This window comes from Peromyscus californicus, unplaced genomic scaffold (assembly GCF_007827085.1).
Source record: "Peromyscus californicus insignis strain IS unplaced genomic scaffold, ASM782708v3 Scaffold_11__1_contigs__length_118956290, whole genome shotgun sequence".
Taxonomy (NCBI): Eukaryota; Metazoa; Chordata; class Mammalia; order Rodentia; family Cricetidae; genus Peromyscus; species Peromyscus californicus.
This window is the reverse complement of record NW_026294402.1, coordinates 103,865,324-103,882,031: the sequence shown is the minus strand read 5'-3', so window position 1 is coordinate 103,882,031 and position 16,708 is coordinate 103,865,324. Positions and strand designations below refer to the sequence as shown.

The 16,708-nt window shown below is 47.5% G+C and overlaps 2 protein-coding genes across 3 annotated transcripts; both read left to right on the top strand.

Moving 5' to 3' along the window:
• Positions 1 to 24: 24 nt before the first annotated feature.
• On the top strand, positions 25 to 14,740 carry Atrip (ATR interacting protein). The gene is made up of 13 exons (XM_052721492.1): positions 25 to 402; positions 1,608 to 1,738; positions 2,441 to 2,611; positions 5,039 to 5,157; positions 7,196 to 7,353; positions 8,117 to 8,218; positions 8,597 to 8,726; positions 8,896 to 9,573; positions 12,957 to 13,093; positions 13,245 to 13,336; positions 13,747 to 13,827; positions 13,937 to 14,189; positions 14,576 to 14,740. Exons 1-13 carry the CDS (start codon positions 153 to 155, stop codon positions 14,641 to 14,643), a joined length of 2,370 nt encoding a protein of 789 aa, XP_052577452.1. The 5' UTR covers positions 25 to 152; the 3' UTR covers positions 14,644 to 14,740.
• Positions 14,077 to 16,602, top strand: Trex1 (three prime repair exonuclease 1). Of its 2 annotated transcripts, none has more exons than XM_052721520.1 (2): positions 14,077 to 14,189; positions 15,604 to 16,602. In XM_052721520.1, the coding sequence occupies exon 2, from the start codon at positions 15,611 to 15,613 to the stop codon at positions 16,550 to 16,552; it is 942 nt and encodes a 313-aa protein (XP_052577480.1). In that variant the 5' UTR covers positions 14,077 to 14,189; positions 15,604 to 15,610; the 3' UTR covers positions 16,553 to 16,602. The 2 variants fall into 2 exon arrangements, with proteins under 2 accessions (XP_052577480.1, XP_052577478.1); XM_052721518.1 differs by lacking the exon at positions 14,077 to 14,189 and adding an exon at positions 14,867 to 15,328.
• The last annotated feature ends 106 nt before the right edge of the window (positions 16,603 to 16,708 follow it).

The following is a 16,708-nucleotide window of genomic DNA, read 5'->3' as shown; positions in this document are numbered from 1 at the left end:
CTGCGTCCGCTAGCTGACAGCTGATTGGCCCGTAGGCGGGGGAGACGCTGTAGCTGAGGAGAGCGGCGGCGCGCGGGCGGTTAGGCTAAGTCGGGCTCTCCGCGGACAAGGCTGTGCTTGGCGTCCTCGGACGCTGCGGGCTGAAGGAGGTCATGGCTGGGACACCCGCACCGAACAGTCACAGGAAGCAGAGCGGCGGCCCGGCGCCCTTCCCTGGTCTATCGCGGGCCTTCGGGAACCCTCCGAGTAAGCGGGCCCGGAGCTTCTCTGAGACCGCGGTCCCGGACCCCGAAGACCCATTCGGCGCGCACGCGGAATTCACCGCGGACGACCTAGAGGAACTCGACATCCTCGCGTCACAGGCCCTGAGCCAGTGTCCGGTCGCGCCTGGGAACCTGTCCAGTGAGTGCTTATGGGGGCCTTTCCCCCGGGGGTGTGCATACCTCTTCCACACGGTGGCTTTGGCACTGGTGTCGTGCACCGATTCCCTTCCTCTTTTTAAGACGGAGGAGCACCCTGAGCTAAGCGCGGTTCTATTTCAGAAGGTCTTTTGATGTGGTGCTAAAACATCCAGAAGCCAAAAGACCTCACATACCCAGAATTGAAATATAGACACCTAGACTTTACTTATTTTCCTTGAAACATGACTATGACCACCTCAAGACTGTCACAACCCATGTGAGAGGATTTAGATTTTATGCAGCCCACTGTAACCCTTGGACAGCATGATCATGGGAAGTGTCTGGCAGAGGCAAAAAATGATTCTTACACAACGAATAATCTACTTACCCAAAGGTTAGGCATGGCAACAACCACAGGCAATGAGCAAGAAATACCAAAACTTTCCTTCTTAGAGCTTACATTTTTACCTGAAGAGTAAGTGAAATCTCTGAACTGTCAGAAGGATTTGATGGGCCCTTTCCATCTGTACTTAACACTTAAAGCATCTGAAAAAATAGGATTGTTCCTGGAAACGTGGACCTCCATCTCTCCAGCAATATTGCCTGGAAAACCAGGCACTAGAAAACACTCATTGATGACCAGATGTTTTATATGGCAGTAGTTAGCACTACTCTCCACTTGGTGGCGCCCTGCATCACTTTACCTTAATCCATCCCTGGAGTCTCACGTCTCCCATGGAATATATCCATGTTGTTCACCACTGTGTCTTTAAAGACCAGCGGAGCCTATGCCTAGCATATTACAGTAAATGATATTAATGATATGTCATAGTTATAGCCAGTGAAATCTCAGCTATTAGCTGAGACTCTTGATATTGGAGGAGGGTGTAAAGGGAGAATATTCAGACATGTTATTTAGTAAGGATTCTTTATAAGTTTATATCATGTTCTGAGATTGGAAAGTGCTGATATTGTTGACTGGGTCTTTCTCAACTTGGCTTTCAAGACAAGCATTTATGACAAAGGTGTGGTATATACTGAGTCCTGAAGTATATATGGGATTTTTTTTTTTCTTCCAAGACCAGGTTCTCACTCTATAACTAGGCTAGCCTTGAACTTGAGATCTCCCTGCCTCAGCCTCCCAAGAGCTGGGATTACAGTTCTGTGCCATGATACTCAACTTAATGGGAACTATTTTTTATACAGGTACTCATAATGTCCACCAATTAGATGGGTTATCGAATAGTCCTATGAGGAAAAACAGAGAAAATGCACCAGTTAAAGATAATTTTGAATTAGAAGTACTTCAGATACAATACAAAGAACTTAAAGAAAAGGTATGTAACTTGTGAGGTTTCTTTCCTTGCTTATTTGGTCTAGTGCTGAGACTTCAACCCAGGACTTTACCTTTACACATGCTATAAACAGAGACATTCTACTGCTAAGCTATACTTCCAGCCCTAACTTGTGCTATTTGTAGCTAATTCATTCATTTAGGTATTAAAAAGCATTGTGTAAAATATATAAAAGTTTTAAAACAAGCATCTAGATTCATCCCCCTGAAATGAAAGATTGGGGGAAGAATGCCTGAAATTTTATTTACTCTGTGTATGTATGTAAGCCTGGGTGAGTTTATGTGCACCACATGCATGCAGGTGCCATGATGGTGCTCCTCTGGAACCAGAATTACAACTGGTTGTGCGCCACCCGATGTGGGTACTGGGAAAGGAACCTGGGTCCCCTGCAAGATCAGTGAGTGCTTTTAGCTGCTAAGCCATCCCTCTAGCCCCCATAACCTATATCTGTATATGAGGGACACCTCATCATAGTGGTTGCTATTTCATTAGTTTTGTAAGCAATCAGACATCTTTCATATGGCCATTTGTAGGGCCGCTAAGAAAACCAGGAATCTAGCATGGAATTTTAGTTCTGTGGAGTGCGTGGGCATGATGTTAAATCACAGCTGAAGAATCTGTCTGTAAGTGGCAAGTGTGTTCTGAAACTGTTCATGCTGATAGCAGCTGGTTGATCATTTACAGCTGAAATCAATGGAAGAAGAAGTCCTAATTAAGAATGGAGAAATTAAAATTTTGCGTGACTCACTGCATCAGACAGAATCCGTTCTAGAAGAACAGAGACGATCACATTTCCTTCTTGAGCAAGAGAAGACTCAAGCACTCAGTGAAAAAGAAAAGGAGTTCTCTAAAAAGGTGACTCAACATTTGTTTTGCATGCTCTGGACAGTAGTTTTGTCTATTCACTAAATTCCACTAGAAGCAAAAACCAAGGCTGGGTGTGGTGGTACATGCCTTTAATCGCAGGAGGCAGAGGCAGGTGGAGCGCTATGAGCTCTGGGTCAGTTTAGTCTACATAGTGAATTCCAGGCCAGCTAAGGCTACATGGTGAGACAATGTCTCTAAAAAAAAAAAACAGAAGCAATAACCAGTGTTGCCTAGAAATAGTCAACCACTGTTTATCTTAATAAATGGCATGCACCTTTCTTCAAGGGTCTGCCTTTGGTTTGGAAAAGGACTAAGATGAAACTCGGCTTTGCTGTGGTTGTTAGTCTTGGCAGGATAAGTCACTAGCTTAGAATTTCTAGGAATAGGCTTGAATTAGGGTTCTTTGATAGATAAGCAATTCAGTTACTTGGCTTACCAAAAAGGAAATATATTAGCGTCATATCCAAGTCTAGGAAGACAGGGATGTACTGGGGCTTCAAATGATGTAAACCTTACCAGGATATGTTCTGATTCTCTGTTATAGACTACTGCTCTCTCAGTAGTGTGTTCTGACTCCCAGGCTCATGTACATGCATTTCAAAACTCCAGAGCCCAGTTAAGACTTGGCTTACTCAGCCAGGCATGGTAAATACATGTTTGTAATGCTAGCACTTGGGAGGCTGCTACAACAGTGTTACCATAAGTCCGAGGCTAGCCTGGGCTATATGATGGGACTCTGTTTCAAAAAGGAAAAAGAAAAGAAAAGAAAAAAAAGACTGAGGTTCCCTCATCTCTAACTTAAGAGTTTTTGTTTTTGTTTTTGTTTTGTTTTTCAAGACAGGGTTTCTCTGTATAGTTTTGGTGCCTGTCCTGGATCTCGCTCTGTAGACCAGGCTGGCCTCGAACTCACAGAGATCCTCCTGGCTCTGCCTCCCAAGTGCTGGGATTAGAGGCATGCGCCACCACTGCCCAGCTCTAACTTAAGAATTTTAAAGGTGCCCCTGAGTGGTATTAAGCCAGGTACCTGTTTCCAGACTAGTTCTAAAACCAAAGGATAACTATCATTTAAATCCCAGTCAGAGGTAGGAAAGGGAGGTTATGTTCTGCAAAGAAAATGGTAGTATCCAGTATCTACCACCACTTTCCTTCAGAACACCTCTGTGCTCTGTCAAGGTAGTGCACCCCCACCCCCTTTTTAAAGTACAAGGGAACAGTGAGGTGGACAGTAACTAAAGTAGTGTCTGCCTCCATTACTTCCTTCAACAAATTTTATATGCACATGTACTTGTACCTACCACAGAACAAAGGTTGTTGGGAGGCCCAAGTGTGACTTTTTCCTGATGTACTATAGCCCAGGCTGGCCTTAAAGTCACTTTGTGGCCAAGAATGCCCTTAAACTTCTGAACTTCCTGCTTCTGCCTCCTGAGTGCTGGGATTAAGGCATAATTGCTGCCATGCCCTGTTTATTTGTTGAGAGACATTACACCTGGGGTGCATGATAGGCAAACACCCTTCCGTTTGAGCTACAGGTTCCTTTTCCTCCTCCAGTTAGTCCCTCCCTCTGCTATCCTATTACATGTGTCCCGTTACTCTAGTTCCCAACTTGCTTAAGATTTTTTTCCCTCTTATGATGCTCTTTCTAGTTTTACAACACACAAACACACAGATCTAAACACACACATACACACAGATCTAAGCACACACATACACACAGGTTTGAGTAAAACTGCCAGACACCCTGCCCAGACTTTGAAGAAGACCTAGGATTCTGTACCCCTAAGTTAATTAACAGAGGAGCAGCCAAGTCCTGTGGAAGCAGAAGAGGATTGAGAGTTTGACAGCAGTTTGGGGAGCAGAATATGTATCATGGTGTGGAGGTGGGGCCCACAAAACATGTTCCTGCTGAGATAGAGCATCTCCCCAAGCTCCATGCTGAGTGCTATACAGTCGTCATTTTGTTAACCCCCAGTCCCAGCCAAGTACTCGTTAGAGATTCAGAGTCTAAACAAGTAACGGGGCTGGTTTTTGAATGCTCATTAGCTGCTTCCACTGTAGAGTATGATTTGCCTTTCTAGAGTATTTTTCAAGGGGAAATCGGCTAATATTTGACATTTATATTGCAGCAGACTTTGATAATTATTTTTTTATTGTTTTCCTTTATTAGCTTGAAGTTTTGAAGTTAAGGGATTTATTATTGATTTTTTTTGTTTTGTTTTTGAGACAGGCTCTTACTATGTAACCCTGGCTGCCTCGGAATTCAATATGTAGATCAGGCTGGTCTCAAACTCAGAGAGTCACCAACCACACCTGCCTCTGCTTCTGGAGTGCTGGGATTAAAGGCATATACCACCACACACATATTTTGGGCTATGTGTATACAGTGCTACCACAAATATCTTTCTTTGGCTTTTTCAGCTTCAATCATTGCAGTCTGAACTCCAGTTTAAAGATGCAGAAATGAATGAATTAAGGACAAAACTTCAGAGCAATGAACGAACAAGTAAACTAGCTGCTCCCTCCATTTCCCATGTCAGGTAAGGAGCGTGCTGGACTGGTAGTGTAGTTGGCGTAATTCTGTAAAACCCTGACAGCTCTATGGATTGTTCTGAATGAGGCCCTCCTTCCTAAAGGATGCAGAGGTGACTGGATGAGACTAGATGGTCTGAGCCATTCAGTCTAAATGTCCTCACTCCAGGAGTGCTCACCCTGCATGGGCACCAGTGACCCGGGAGTGCTCACCCTGCAGGGCACTAGTGACACAGTGACCCGGGAGTGCTCACCCTGCAGGGCACTAGTGACACAGTGACCCGGGAGTGCTCACCCTGCACGGCACTAGTGACACAGTGACCCGGGAGTGCTCACCCTGCACGGGCACTAGTGACACTGGAGTGCTCACCCTGCAGGGCACTAGTGACACAGTGACCCGGGAGTGCTCACCCTGCACGGGCACTAGTGACACTGGAGTGCTCACCCTGCACGGGCACTAGTGACACTGGAGTGCTCACCCTGCAGGGCACTAGTGACACTGGAGTGCTCACCCTGCACGGACACCAGTGACACAGTGACCCAGGAGTGCTCACCCTGCAGGGCACTAGCGACACAGTGACCTGGAGTGCTTACCCTGCACGGGCACCAGTGACACAATTCCTTGAGACTAGGAGAAGCTGGAAGATAATGTCTAATTCTTTTTAAAAGGGAAAAAGGTTTATTCTGGCTTATAGTTCAGGGAGTCCAGCCCATCATGTTGGGGAAGGCACAGCAATAGGAACTCATGGCTGAGCAGAACAGGAAGCAGAGAGAGAGGACGCTGGTGCTCAGCTGGTTTCCTCACTCTCCCCTTTTTAGTCAGTCCTGAACCCAGTCTATGGTGTGGTGCCACCCACGTTCAGGGTAGGCCTGCCTTCAAATTTTGAAAACAGACCAGGCTTCATTTTCATGTAATTTGTTTAATTAACATGCCCCCCCCCCCAAAAAAAAAAGCATGAGTGTATTTCAGTCCTGGCTGCCTAAAATACTTTTGCTCATTTGTTATCTGGGACCTTTGTCTTACAGCCCCTCCTCTGCTGCCAGATGTGCTCAGCTTGTTAATGATCTGTGCCCTGCCCCTGCCTCCCACAGCATCTGTCAGTGTCAGTGTCAGCCTTGACATTTGAGCTCTTTCTGGTATGGAACATTCTCCTGCCCTTGCTCATGTTGGGCAGAGTGTGAAATTGAACTTCCCTTGCCTTGCATGCTTCAGGTGAGACGGGAGAGATGAGGAACTCTGTCTTCACCTCTTCAGCCATCAGTCATAGGAGGAAGGCGGCCTGGGTGTTGTGTGATCTGAGCGCTCAGACTGCCATCCAGTGTGAAGCCATCCGTGCTGAGGAGTTACTCAGTTTCCAATACACTTTCTGATAGACCCCTTAGTTTTAAAGATTTTTTTTTAAATTATGTACATCTGTATGTTTGTGTATAGGTATGCATTTGTGAATGCCAGTATCTACAGAGACCAGAAAAGGGCATTGTATTCACTAGAGCTGGAGTTATAGGCATTTTTGAGCTACCAGACATGGGTCCTCTGCAAGAGCAGTATTTACTCTTTTTTTTTGGTTTTTCGAGACAGGGTTTCTCTGTGTAGCTTTGCGCCTCTCCTGGAACTCACTTGGTAGCCCAGGCTGGCCTCGAACTCACAGAGATCCGCCTGGCTCTGCCTCCCGAGTGCTGGGATTAAAGGCGTGTGCCACCACCGCCCGGCAGTATTTACTCTTAATGCAGGGCTATCTCCAACCTATGATAGACTCTTTTGAAAGTTTTTGGATCCTAAAAATTGGGTTGTTCATTTAAAAACATTTTTGTGGATTGTGTGGAAGTATAAATAGTAAAGACTAATAGCCAGTATTTTTGGATGCCTAAGAGAATATGAAAATAAATGCTACCTTTAATACAGACTAACATATCCATAACAGATAAAACTTCTAGTCATAATGTCTAGACATGAAAAGTTTAATTGATGTTAGAAATTTCATAGCTGTGTATTTTAAGAGGTTTTAACAGAATCATAACTTTGCTCTCATAGTTAACTCTTTCTAGTCCTAGGAAAGGCTCTTCTGTGGTTATAAAGTCAGAAGCATGCTCTCCACATGTTGGAAAATCAACTTTCCCTACAAAGGAATCTTTTAGTGCTAACATGCCACTCTCTTATTCCTGCCAGACTGAGGAAGGATACAAATTTCTGGTGGAACAAGAGGGTAAGTCAAACTAATAGTAATTGATTGCTATATAATGGGCTGCCCCTTCTAGTGGTCTAAACAACAATATTTACTTTCTTTTTCAAAATTTCTGTGCATTAGCAGTTTGACACATGGAGATCATATTGAGGCTGGAGAGTCTTTTTTGTTGTTGTTTTGTTTTTCCTCCTGGCTGTCCTGGAACTCGCTCTGTAGACCAGGCTAGCCTCCAACTCACGGAGATCACATGCCTCTACCTCCCAAGTCTGGAGAGTCTTTTAAGGTGGCTCTGAGACTCTGCTGTGCTGTTTTATTTTATCATTAGATACATTGCCGCTCATCCCGCCATCAGCCTTTTCAAATTGCTGCCACTGCTCTCCTGAGAAACTGCAGCCACATTTTTGGTGTCTCTAACAAGAGTGCCGCACTGTAGGCAAGAGCAGAGTTCTGCCTGTTACAAGCAGGCAGAGCACAGCAGCCTGGATAGAAGTCCCAACCACACTGCTTACTAGCTTATGAACAGCTAATTATGACCTCTATGCTTATGGGGTTGCTCTATGAAACTAATGGGCTCATATGTGTAAAGCTAGTGATTGCTATTTTCATCATATTGCTTCATTTACAGTGAGGCAAACAGATTTTCTTTTTAGGGATCTGGAGGTATTTTGGCTCTGTTTTGACTGAGTTTGAAGAAGAGATTATCCAGTCTTTTAAATATTGTGTGTAGGAGTTTCTGGAACACCTGTTCTTTTATGTTCAGCTTTTGATTCACTTTTTTTTCTAGTTTCAGATAATAAAACCCACAGTCTGAGAGGTAACCCCATGAAGCAAGATGTGCAGCAGAAAATTCTTGCTGATAGCTGGATGCAGAGATCAAACACTCAAGGTACCAGAATACCTGCTTTTTGGTATAAGCCTGCATGGTTTCCATTTTCCTCTGTGATATACAGAACTGCCTAGGGGAACCATCTGAAAACCCCACCGCAGGCAGTTCTTTAGAGTGTACAGGCACATAAGAGTCTGCAACTTACAAAGAAACAGCTGGGCGGTGGTGGCACATGCCTTTCATCCCAGCACTCGGGAGGCAGAGGCTGGCGGCCTCTGAGTTTGAAGCCAGCCTGGTCTACAGAGGAAGTTCCAGGACAGCCAGGGCGACACAGAGAAACTCTGTCTCGAAAAACCAAAAGGGGAGAAAAAGAACAAAGGAAGGGAGGGAAGAACTCTCCCATGTGAGAACATTCTGGAGTCACCTTGTCTTTTGCAGGTTCTATTTTGATAAACCTGCTCCTGAAGCAACCTTTGGTCCCAGGGTCATCTCTAGGTCTTTGTCACCTCCTGAGCAGTTGTTCTGAAGTTCCTCCTGGCACTCTCTTGCAGCCACCAGGGCTCAGTAGGTAAGCATGAGACTCCTGAAAAGCTTGTTTGAGAAAGAGTTCCCACAAAGTATATGCCTTTCTGGTTCTGGCCAACATGGGAGATTAATGGCCTGTTTGGGGAAACTAGAGAACTTGGCGGACAGGTGATTTTGGGTCCTTGACCTAATCTGTTTTCTTTTGTTTCCAGTACCTTGGCTGGGATTTCAGGCCTCAGGACCATCAGTTCTCGTGATGGGTCGTTTTCACTCTCTGCCCTGAGAGAAGCACAGAACTTAGCATTCACTGGATTGAATCTGGTTGCCAGGAGTGAGAGCTCACATGATGGAGACCTGGGAAAGGGAAGCAGAAGAGTCTTCCCACTCTGCCAGCTTCCTGGGGCTGTGCACCTCCTCCCACTTGTACAGTTTTTCATCGGCTTACACTGCCAGGCTCTGCAAGATTTAGCCCCAGCTAAGAAGAGTGGGGCGCCTGGGGACTCTCCAACACATACCTCCTGTGTGAGCTCTGGGGTAGAGACCAGCCCAGAGGACTCGATTTATCACCTGGAAAGCCTCTCTGTGGCTTCACTCAGCATCCTTCAGCACCTGGTGTGCCACAGTGGAGCAGTTGTCTGCCTGTTACTGTCAGGCATGGGGACAGATGCTGCTGCCAGGGAAGGAAACCTAGTTCAGACTTGTACAGATACGATCTCAGCCTCCAGGGAGGATGCTCATGACCAAAAACAGCATCCACTATTGAAGATGCTTCTTCAACTGGTGGCTTTCTCTTCTACAGCATCAGGTCATTTTCAAGCCAATGTCCTGAGCCAGTGCCTCAAAGTTTTGGTGAAATTAGCTGAAAACGCTTCCTCTGATTTCTTGCCCAGGTATAAAGACTCACAGGAGGCATGATTCCCTATGGGTCTGCCCTGACCTCTTGAGGTCTAACCTGTGGCTCTTGCACTTTGTTCACATCTTGACTTAATTCTACTATTCAGCTATGGCTTGATTCAGGGAATTCTGAAGTGATGGGAAGGGGGCCAAGTAAGCAGAGCACGTGGAGTAAGGCTCCCGTAAGTGTCCTGCCATGACAAAGGCTGAGTTAAAAGGCCTTTGAACCTGAGATGTGGATCAGGTGAAGAACATGGCACAACATACTTAAATTTGGTAGAGTTCTGTAAGGAAGCAGAGTACCAGGAGTGTCTGCAAGCATGAGCTGACCTTGCGGGAGTCTGTCAACCTTGTGTCCACATCTGTTATGAGTCAGGTCACTTGCTTCTTAAGAGGAGTTTGTTGGAGGTGATAGTATAATGAATCTAGCTCACAAAAAACCAGTTGTTATAAATTACTAATCTGGGGTGCTGGAGAGATTGCTCACCAATTAAGAGCTCTTGTTTTTCTTGCAGAGGACCTGGGTTCAGTTCCCAGGTACCCACATAGTAACTCACAACCATGTGTTACCCTAGTCCCAGGCAATCCAGCAGGCATACATGTGGTGCACATATATGCATGCAGGCAAAACATTCATACACATAAAGTAAAATAAGTAAATGAATCTTTAAAAAAATTATGAATTCCTAACTTGAGTTTAGAGCATTGAGGGCAAGATAGGGAGAGTTATAAACACTGCCCAGCCTGCAGCTGTCAGAGGCCAAGTCTTAGGTTACAATAATACCGCTGCCTAGGTGCAGCTTCTGTCTAGTCTCTGCCAGGTATCATGGCCTATGCCTTTAATTCAGCATGTGGCAGGCAGAGACAGGTGGATCTCTGAGTTTGAGACCAGGCAGAGCTATACAGTGAAACCTTGTCGCAAAAAAACAAAGTCTTACATCTGAGTTCAACTTTTTTTTTTTTTTTTTTTTTTTTTTTTTTTTGAGACAGGGTTTCTTGTGTAACCAGGCTAACCTTGAACTCAGAGATTCCTCTGCCTCTGTCTCCTAAGTGCTAGGATTAAAGGTGTGCGCCACCACCGCCTACCCAACATTCCAATTTCTTAGAAGTGCTTCTGGATCATGTTTTCCACATAGTATTTTCTGGCCAGTTTTATCTGTCCTAAAGTGATGTATGAAATTGAACACAGCACTTGAGTACAGTATAGACAATAATAGGGGCAAAACTGCCATCCACAGGCCCCACTTACACTGGCTAGTTGCCTATTTCCTATGTGCTTAATGAATGAATACCAGAAACCAGTTTCCCAATTCTGTTAGCAGACCACTCACTGTGTTCCTGTTCTGTTGACCATAGGGTATTCAGAACTCTTATCTAATGATGTTTCTACTGGCCAGACACAAGTGCTTCATTCCCTGGCTCAGGTGACACTCCTGACTCTGCACTCTGCTTTACACAGAGCCTGGCTCAGTCTAAATGCTCAGTCAGTGTTTGTTAAAGAAACCCTATGTTGCCGGGCGGTGGTGGCGCACGCCTTTAATCCCAGCACTTTGGAGGCAGAGGCAGGCGGATCTCTGTGAGTTCGAGGCCAGTCTGGTCTACAGAGCGAGATCCAGGAAAGGCGCAAAGCTGCACAGAGAAACCCTGTCTCGAAAAACCTAAAAAAAAAAAAAAAAAAAGAAACCCTATGTTGAAGTAGGAAAACTTATCTAAAAATGCCATAGGGAACATGTTAGGACAGTTCCAAGCCAGTTATTACGATAAGCCATTGCCCCATCGCTTTCAGACATAGCCCCCCACAAAATACTTCTCTGTAGATTTCATGTGCTCAAGATGAACTGCACAGCTTCCTTTTTACCTTCTGGTGAAAGCCAGGGTGGATGCTATCAGGGCTGTAAAGCAGGATAGAAGCAGCCAGGAAACCTGCAGTCTGCCCTTCAGGCTTGAAAACCCTTAACCAGAGAGCATGATTCATGTAATTCTGTATACTGCTGCGATGTGTCACTTGTTTCTATTTCTTTTTTTGAAACAGTCTCTCTAAATACCCCTCCCTACTTGGCCTGGCAGAGAGCCACAGTACCTGGCAACTAAAGAATGCCTAATTTCTTGCCTGTTTGTAGAATGTGCTGTAAAACAGGAGCTGGAGAGATGGCTAAGTGGTTAAGAGCACTAGTTGTACAGGGCAGTGGTGGTACTCGATTTTAATCCCACCACTGGGGAGGCAGAGGCAGGTGGATCTCTCTGAGTTTGAGGCCAGCCAGGGCTACACAGAGAAACCCTATCTCGGGGAAAAAAAAAAAAAAGAAAAAAGAGCACTTGCTTTTCCAGAGGTCCCGGGTTCAATTCCCAGCACCCACATGGCAGCTCACAACTCTGTAACTCCATTTTCAGGGGACCCGACACCCTCATACAGACATACATGCAGGCAAACACCAATGCACATAGAAAAGAAAATAAATAAAATAAAAAGGGGAAAAAAAGTGCTATAAAACAAGTTTACCCCAAATAGTGAGCCTTTGCTTTCCAATGACACACTGAGATGCCATATATGTACAGATTGATACATACATACAGCCTCAGAGTCTTTTAGGTAGCCTCTCTCCCACCCACCAGTTCTCCCTCATGCTGATGTAGGTAGTGTGGATAGAGCAAATCTAGCCCTTGGACCTGGTTCCTTGGCCATAGCCATCCTTTGTGAGACCTGAGGGGGAAATAACACTCATTTTCATTCTCTCTCTCTCTCACACACACACACACAGTGCGCCCCATAGTAGGTACCTTTTCATAGTAGGTAACAGAGACCAGTGTTTTCTGACAAGTGGAGAAAATGGTTTTCCTTGTTCTGTGAATGGCCTAAGACAGAGCGGTAGCCACATCCATGCTTGTTACTTTTAGAGCCCTGGCCAGTCCTGTGGTATTAGACAAAGAACATTTCTCATGCTGAAGATATGGACCTGCATCCCTGTTGAGAGCAGATGCAGGAAAGGGCCTGGGGTGTGGTCATGCAGCCCAGATCTAGGCAGTCCTGTCCCATTTACTTGATACAAAGCCACATAAGGGCCTATCTTCTTTTTTAGGGTGAATGAGGGATTGTGATATGGTGGTGAGACTCGGTTGCATGTAGCCCAGGCTCATCTCCAACTCGTTGTGTGGTGGATTCTGCTTCTGCCCCCTAAATGCTGCGATTATAGGCACGTGCCCCCACCCCCCACTGAAGGCTTGTCATTTTTAAGCCACAGCAGTCCTGTAGTAAAGGTTAGTACCTGTCTACTGTGACAGTCTTAAAGCAAGTAGGCTATGGCCAGGCCAGCATTTGAACCCATGTCTCACTGCATTAAGTGTCCTTTTGGAGTGTGTCCTAACTGTGCCCATCCTTCAGGTTCTCCTGTGTGTTGCCAGTGTTACCACAGTGCCTCAGCTCAGAGCTGCCACTGCCATGTGTGCTACTGGCTGCTGAGCTGCTCTCAGTTCTGGTGGATCATGACAGCCTTGCACAGCAGCTGTGCTCCCACTCAGGTACAGTAGGGCAGGCTGAGTCTCCACTATCCTGGGGTGGGAGGGAGGATCGGGGCAGGGACAGGTTCAGAGCCTCTCAAGGGCTTCTGCACTTGGACCTCAGGCTACAGTGAAAAGGGGAACCCTGAGTAAGGCTGAGCATCCTTTTCAGAAGGCTGCCTTCTCCTGAGGCTGTACATGTACATTACATCAAGGCCTGACAAAGTGGCCTCAGAGAAACAGTGGCTTCAGCTGGAACAAGAGGTAAGACTGGGAGGCTTTGAGAGACTGCCACCCTCCACCCCTTCCTAAGAGCCCAGGGTCTCCTTTCCTCCTGTGGGAAAATGGGAGCTACAGTTAATTTTGATTAGTTTGTCAAACAGCAACAGTAAAATTTAGGGGTCCTCACACAGATGCAATACAGATGTACCCAGGATTACAGTGGACTCTGCAGAGTTGCCTGATAATGCTGCCTGGGCTTTGGGGCCTGATCCTAGTCCCAGAAGTGGGTAAGCTGTTGAGATTCAGGTCGGAAAGTCTCAGACTACCACTACTCAGACCCAACTTGTGCAGGCAAGCAGTTGGAGAAGTAGCGAGAACTCCTTAGAAATGTCTGAGAAAGCCCTGGTGACCTGTCTATTCTGCAAGGGACAAACCATCTCTTCTTGTTCCAGGTGGTATGGCTCTTGGCCAAGCTGAGTGTGCAGAACCCTTCCCCCACAGGCGTTGGTTCTGACTGCCAATGCAATGTAGAGGTGAGTGGCCGGGACCAACAACATGGTAGCTCAGTTGGTTACCCAACTTCCCTGAAGTGGCTAGGCTGAATAAGTCAGTAGACCTCAGTCTGTGCCCTCTCTTCCCCAGGCAGTCAGAGTGCTCACCGTGATGCTGCACAGACAATGGCTGACTGTACGGCGGCGGGCAGGGGGTCCAAGGACCCACCAGCAGAAGCAGACAGTACGCTGTCTGCGGGACACTGTGCTGCTGCTGCATAGCCTATCTCAGAAGGACAAGCTCTTTACTGTGCATTGTGTAGAGGTCCTGCATCAGTATGACCAGGTGATGCCAGGGGTCAGTATGCTGATTCGAGCCCTTCCTGATGTGACCGACTGTGAAGGTAAGCCAGCAAGAGGAGCCTGTCCTAGCTAGCCCTCATGTGCCTCTGCCTAATGCTCATGAAGTGTCAGACTCCTGTGCTGGACTTCTCTCCCCACCACCAGAGCCATTCCTGGCACTGTGGACATTACCTTCCTGCTCTGATTCTTTGAGTATGCTAGGTTGTCCTTTGATCATGTCTACTGAACTGGCCTAGCTGAGCCACGGTTTTTCCAGAAATGTCTGTCCGAATTGCTTTTGTATCACTTTTGCTCACAGTAGCTGAGGGAGCAAAGCCTGGGCATGGAAGGGACTGGTTAGTTCCTGTGTTGCTAGGGGAGGATGGGTAGACCTCCGAACCTCAGCACCATCAGGTTTAACCTCAGGACCCTCTTCCTTCTGACTTAGAGGCAGCCCTGGATGACCTCTGTGCTGTGGAGACAGATTTGGAAGACTCTGAAATGGACTGTAGCTGAGGGCTTGAGCATCCAGCCACAAGGTGGCACCAGCTCCCACCACGCTGTCTTTGCTATATCCACTGATTAAAAACTGAAGTTCTGCTGAGAACAACAACTTTGTTTCCTGAGTCTAATTTGTGTGGCTGAGAGGGAGGGATACAGCAGACTAGGAACTAGGTTGATTAGATGCCTCTCCTTCCCTCCCCTGCTGGAGTTGAGATGGTCCCCATGGTTACTAATCTGCCTTGAGGAAAAACCCTGCCCCTCTTGGGGAATTATCCTGAGTCATAGCTTTGGGCTGGGGCCATGGGAAAAAAACTTGGTTGTGTAGCCGAGAAGGCAGCCCTTTCCTAGGAAGGCCTGGGAAAGTGGGCCAAGGACTAGGGAAAAGGCACAAAGAGTCATGGCAGAGACTCGAAGGCATGGTTGAATCCCGGAGACAACTCCATTTAAGTGGGTTGTCAGTGTGGGAGCACTAGTCTGTTTTATCGGCCAACAGGATCACAGCTGTGGATCTAAGACCTTTGGGGTGCTTGGAGAGAGAAGAGGGAGGGCTTTAGCAAACGAGGGCTAGGCTTGGCCGGCTGACTAGCTGGGCGGGCCTTGTTCAGGAGGCAGGCCTATGGGCGGACCCAGGCAGTTTCACTTCCTGAGCCACTGCTGCCAGCAGCAGAACCAACAGTGCCTTGCTGCCTGCTTCTCGGTAAGTGTGGACCTTAAGGGTATGGGGTAAGACAGGAAAGGATAGGTTTCCCTTACCCTGAAGGTGGTCAGCACTAGGGGAAGGGCTCCTCCCCCCAAAGGACAGTAATGTGCCCATCCTACTAGAAACAACCCCGTCTTCTAGCTTTCTGCTCTGAAAATGGGCCCTGGATCGTGCTTGACTGAAGGGAAGGTCTGAGCTGTGCTTCCGCCCACACCCTGCCCTGGCCCACTTTAGACTCTGATGGCACTCATCTACCCCATGTTCCTTCCCAGGCTCAGCATGGGCTCACAGGCCCTGCCCCACGGTCCCATGCAGACCCTCATCTTCTTGGACCTGGAAGCCACTGGCCTGCCTTTCTCTCAGCCCAAGGTCACAGAGCTGTGCCTGCTGGCTGTCCACAGATATGCCCTGGAAAACACCTCCATCTCTAGGGGGCAGCCACCTCCAGTGCCCAAACCGCCCCGTGTGGTGGACAAGCTCTCTCTGTGCATTGCTCCAGGGAAAGCCTGTAGCCCTGCAGCCAGTGAGATCACAGGGCTGAGCACAGCTGAGCTGGAAGTAAATGGGCGTCAATGCTTCGACGACAACTTGGCCAACCTGCTCCAAGCCTTCCTGCAGCGCCAGCCACAGCCCTGCTGCCTTGTGGCACACAATGGTGACCGCTATGACTTTCCCCTGCTCCAGGCGGAGCTTGCTATGCTGAGCACTAGCAGTCCTCTAGATGGTATCTTCTGTGTGGATAGCATTGCTGCCCTAAAGGCCTTGGAACAATCTAGCAGCCCCTCAGAGCATGGTCCAAGGAAGAGCTACAGCCTGGGCAGCATCTATACACGCCTGTATGGGCAAGCACCAACGGACTCGCACACTGCTGAAGGTGACGTTCTAGCCCTGCTCAGCATCTGTCAGTGGAAGCCACGGGCCCTGCTGCAGTGGGTAGACAAACATGCCCGGCCCTTGAGCACCGTCAAGCCCATGTATGATACTGCAGCCACTGCTAGACCAGCCAGCCCAAGGCCATATGCCGCCACAGCCACTACATCCTTGGCCACAACCAACTCAAGTCCCAGCCACGGCAGGAGCAGGCGACCCAAGAATCTTCCTCCAGCAAAGACTGCAGAAGCTCCATCCCAGGAGTTGCTGGCCCCACTGAGCCTGCTGGCCTTCCTGACCTTGGCAGTAGCCATACTGTATGGACTCTTCTTGGCCTCACCTGGGCAGTAAGCCAAGAAGGAAAATCTGACCAATAAAGACCCCCACAGCACTGACTAGTACTTGCTGCCTCCACTTCTTCATAGCCTGGGCCTCTGCCCATACTCAGGACTCTGGGGACGAGGCACAGTCCCTGCCCCTTGCTCTCTTAGCAGGATAATCAAACCT

Bases quoted from the DNA above. Each gene is read 5' to 3' on its own strand.
- Atrip (XM_052721492.1), top strand. From the start codon at position 153: ATGGCTGGGACACCCGCACCGAACAGTCACAGGAAGCAGAGCGGCGGC. The intron at 13,828-13,936 runs GTGAGTGGCCGG...TCTCTTCCCCAG, and splicing joins ACTGCCAATGCAATGTAGAG to GCAGTCAGAGTGCTCACCGT. The intron at 14,190-14,575 runs GTAAGCCAGCAA...CTTCTGACTTAG, and splicing joins TGATGTGACCGACTGTGAAG to AGGCAGCCCTGGATGACCTC.
- Trex1 (XM_052721520.1), top strand. From the start codon at position 15,611: ATGGGCTCACAGGCCCTGCCCCACGGTCCCATGCAGACCCTCATCTTC.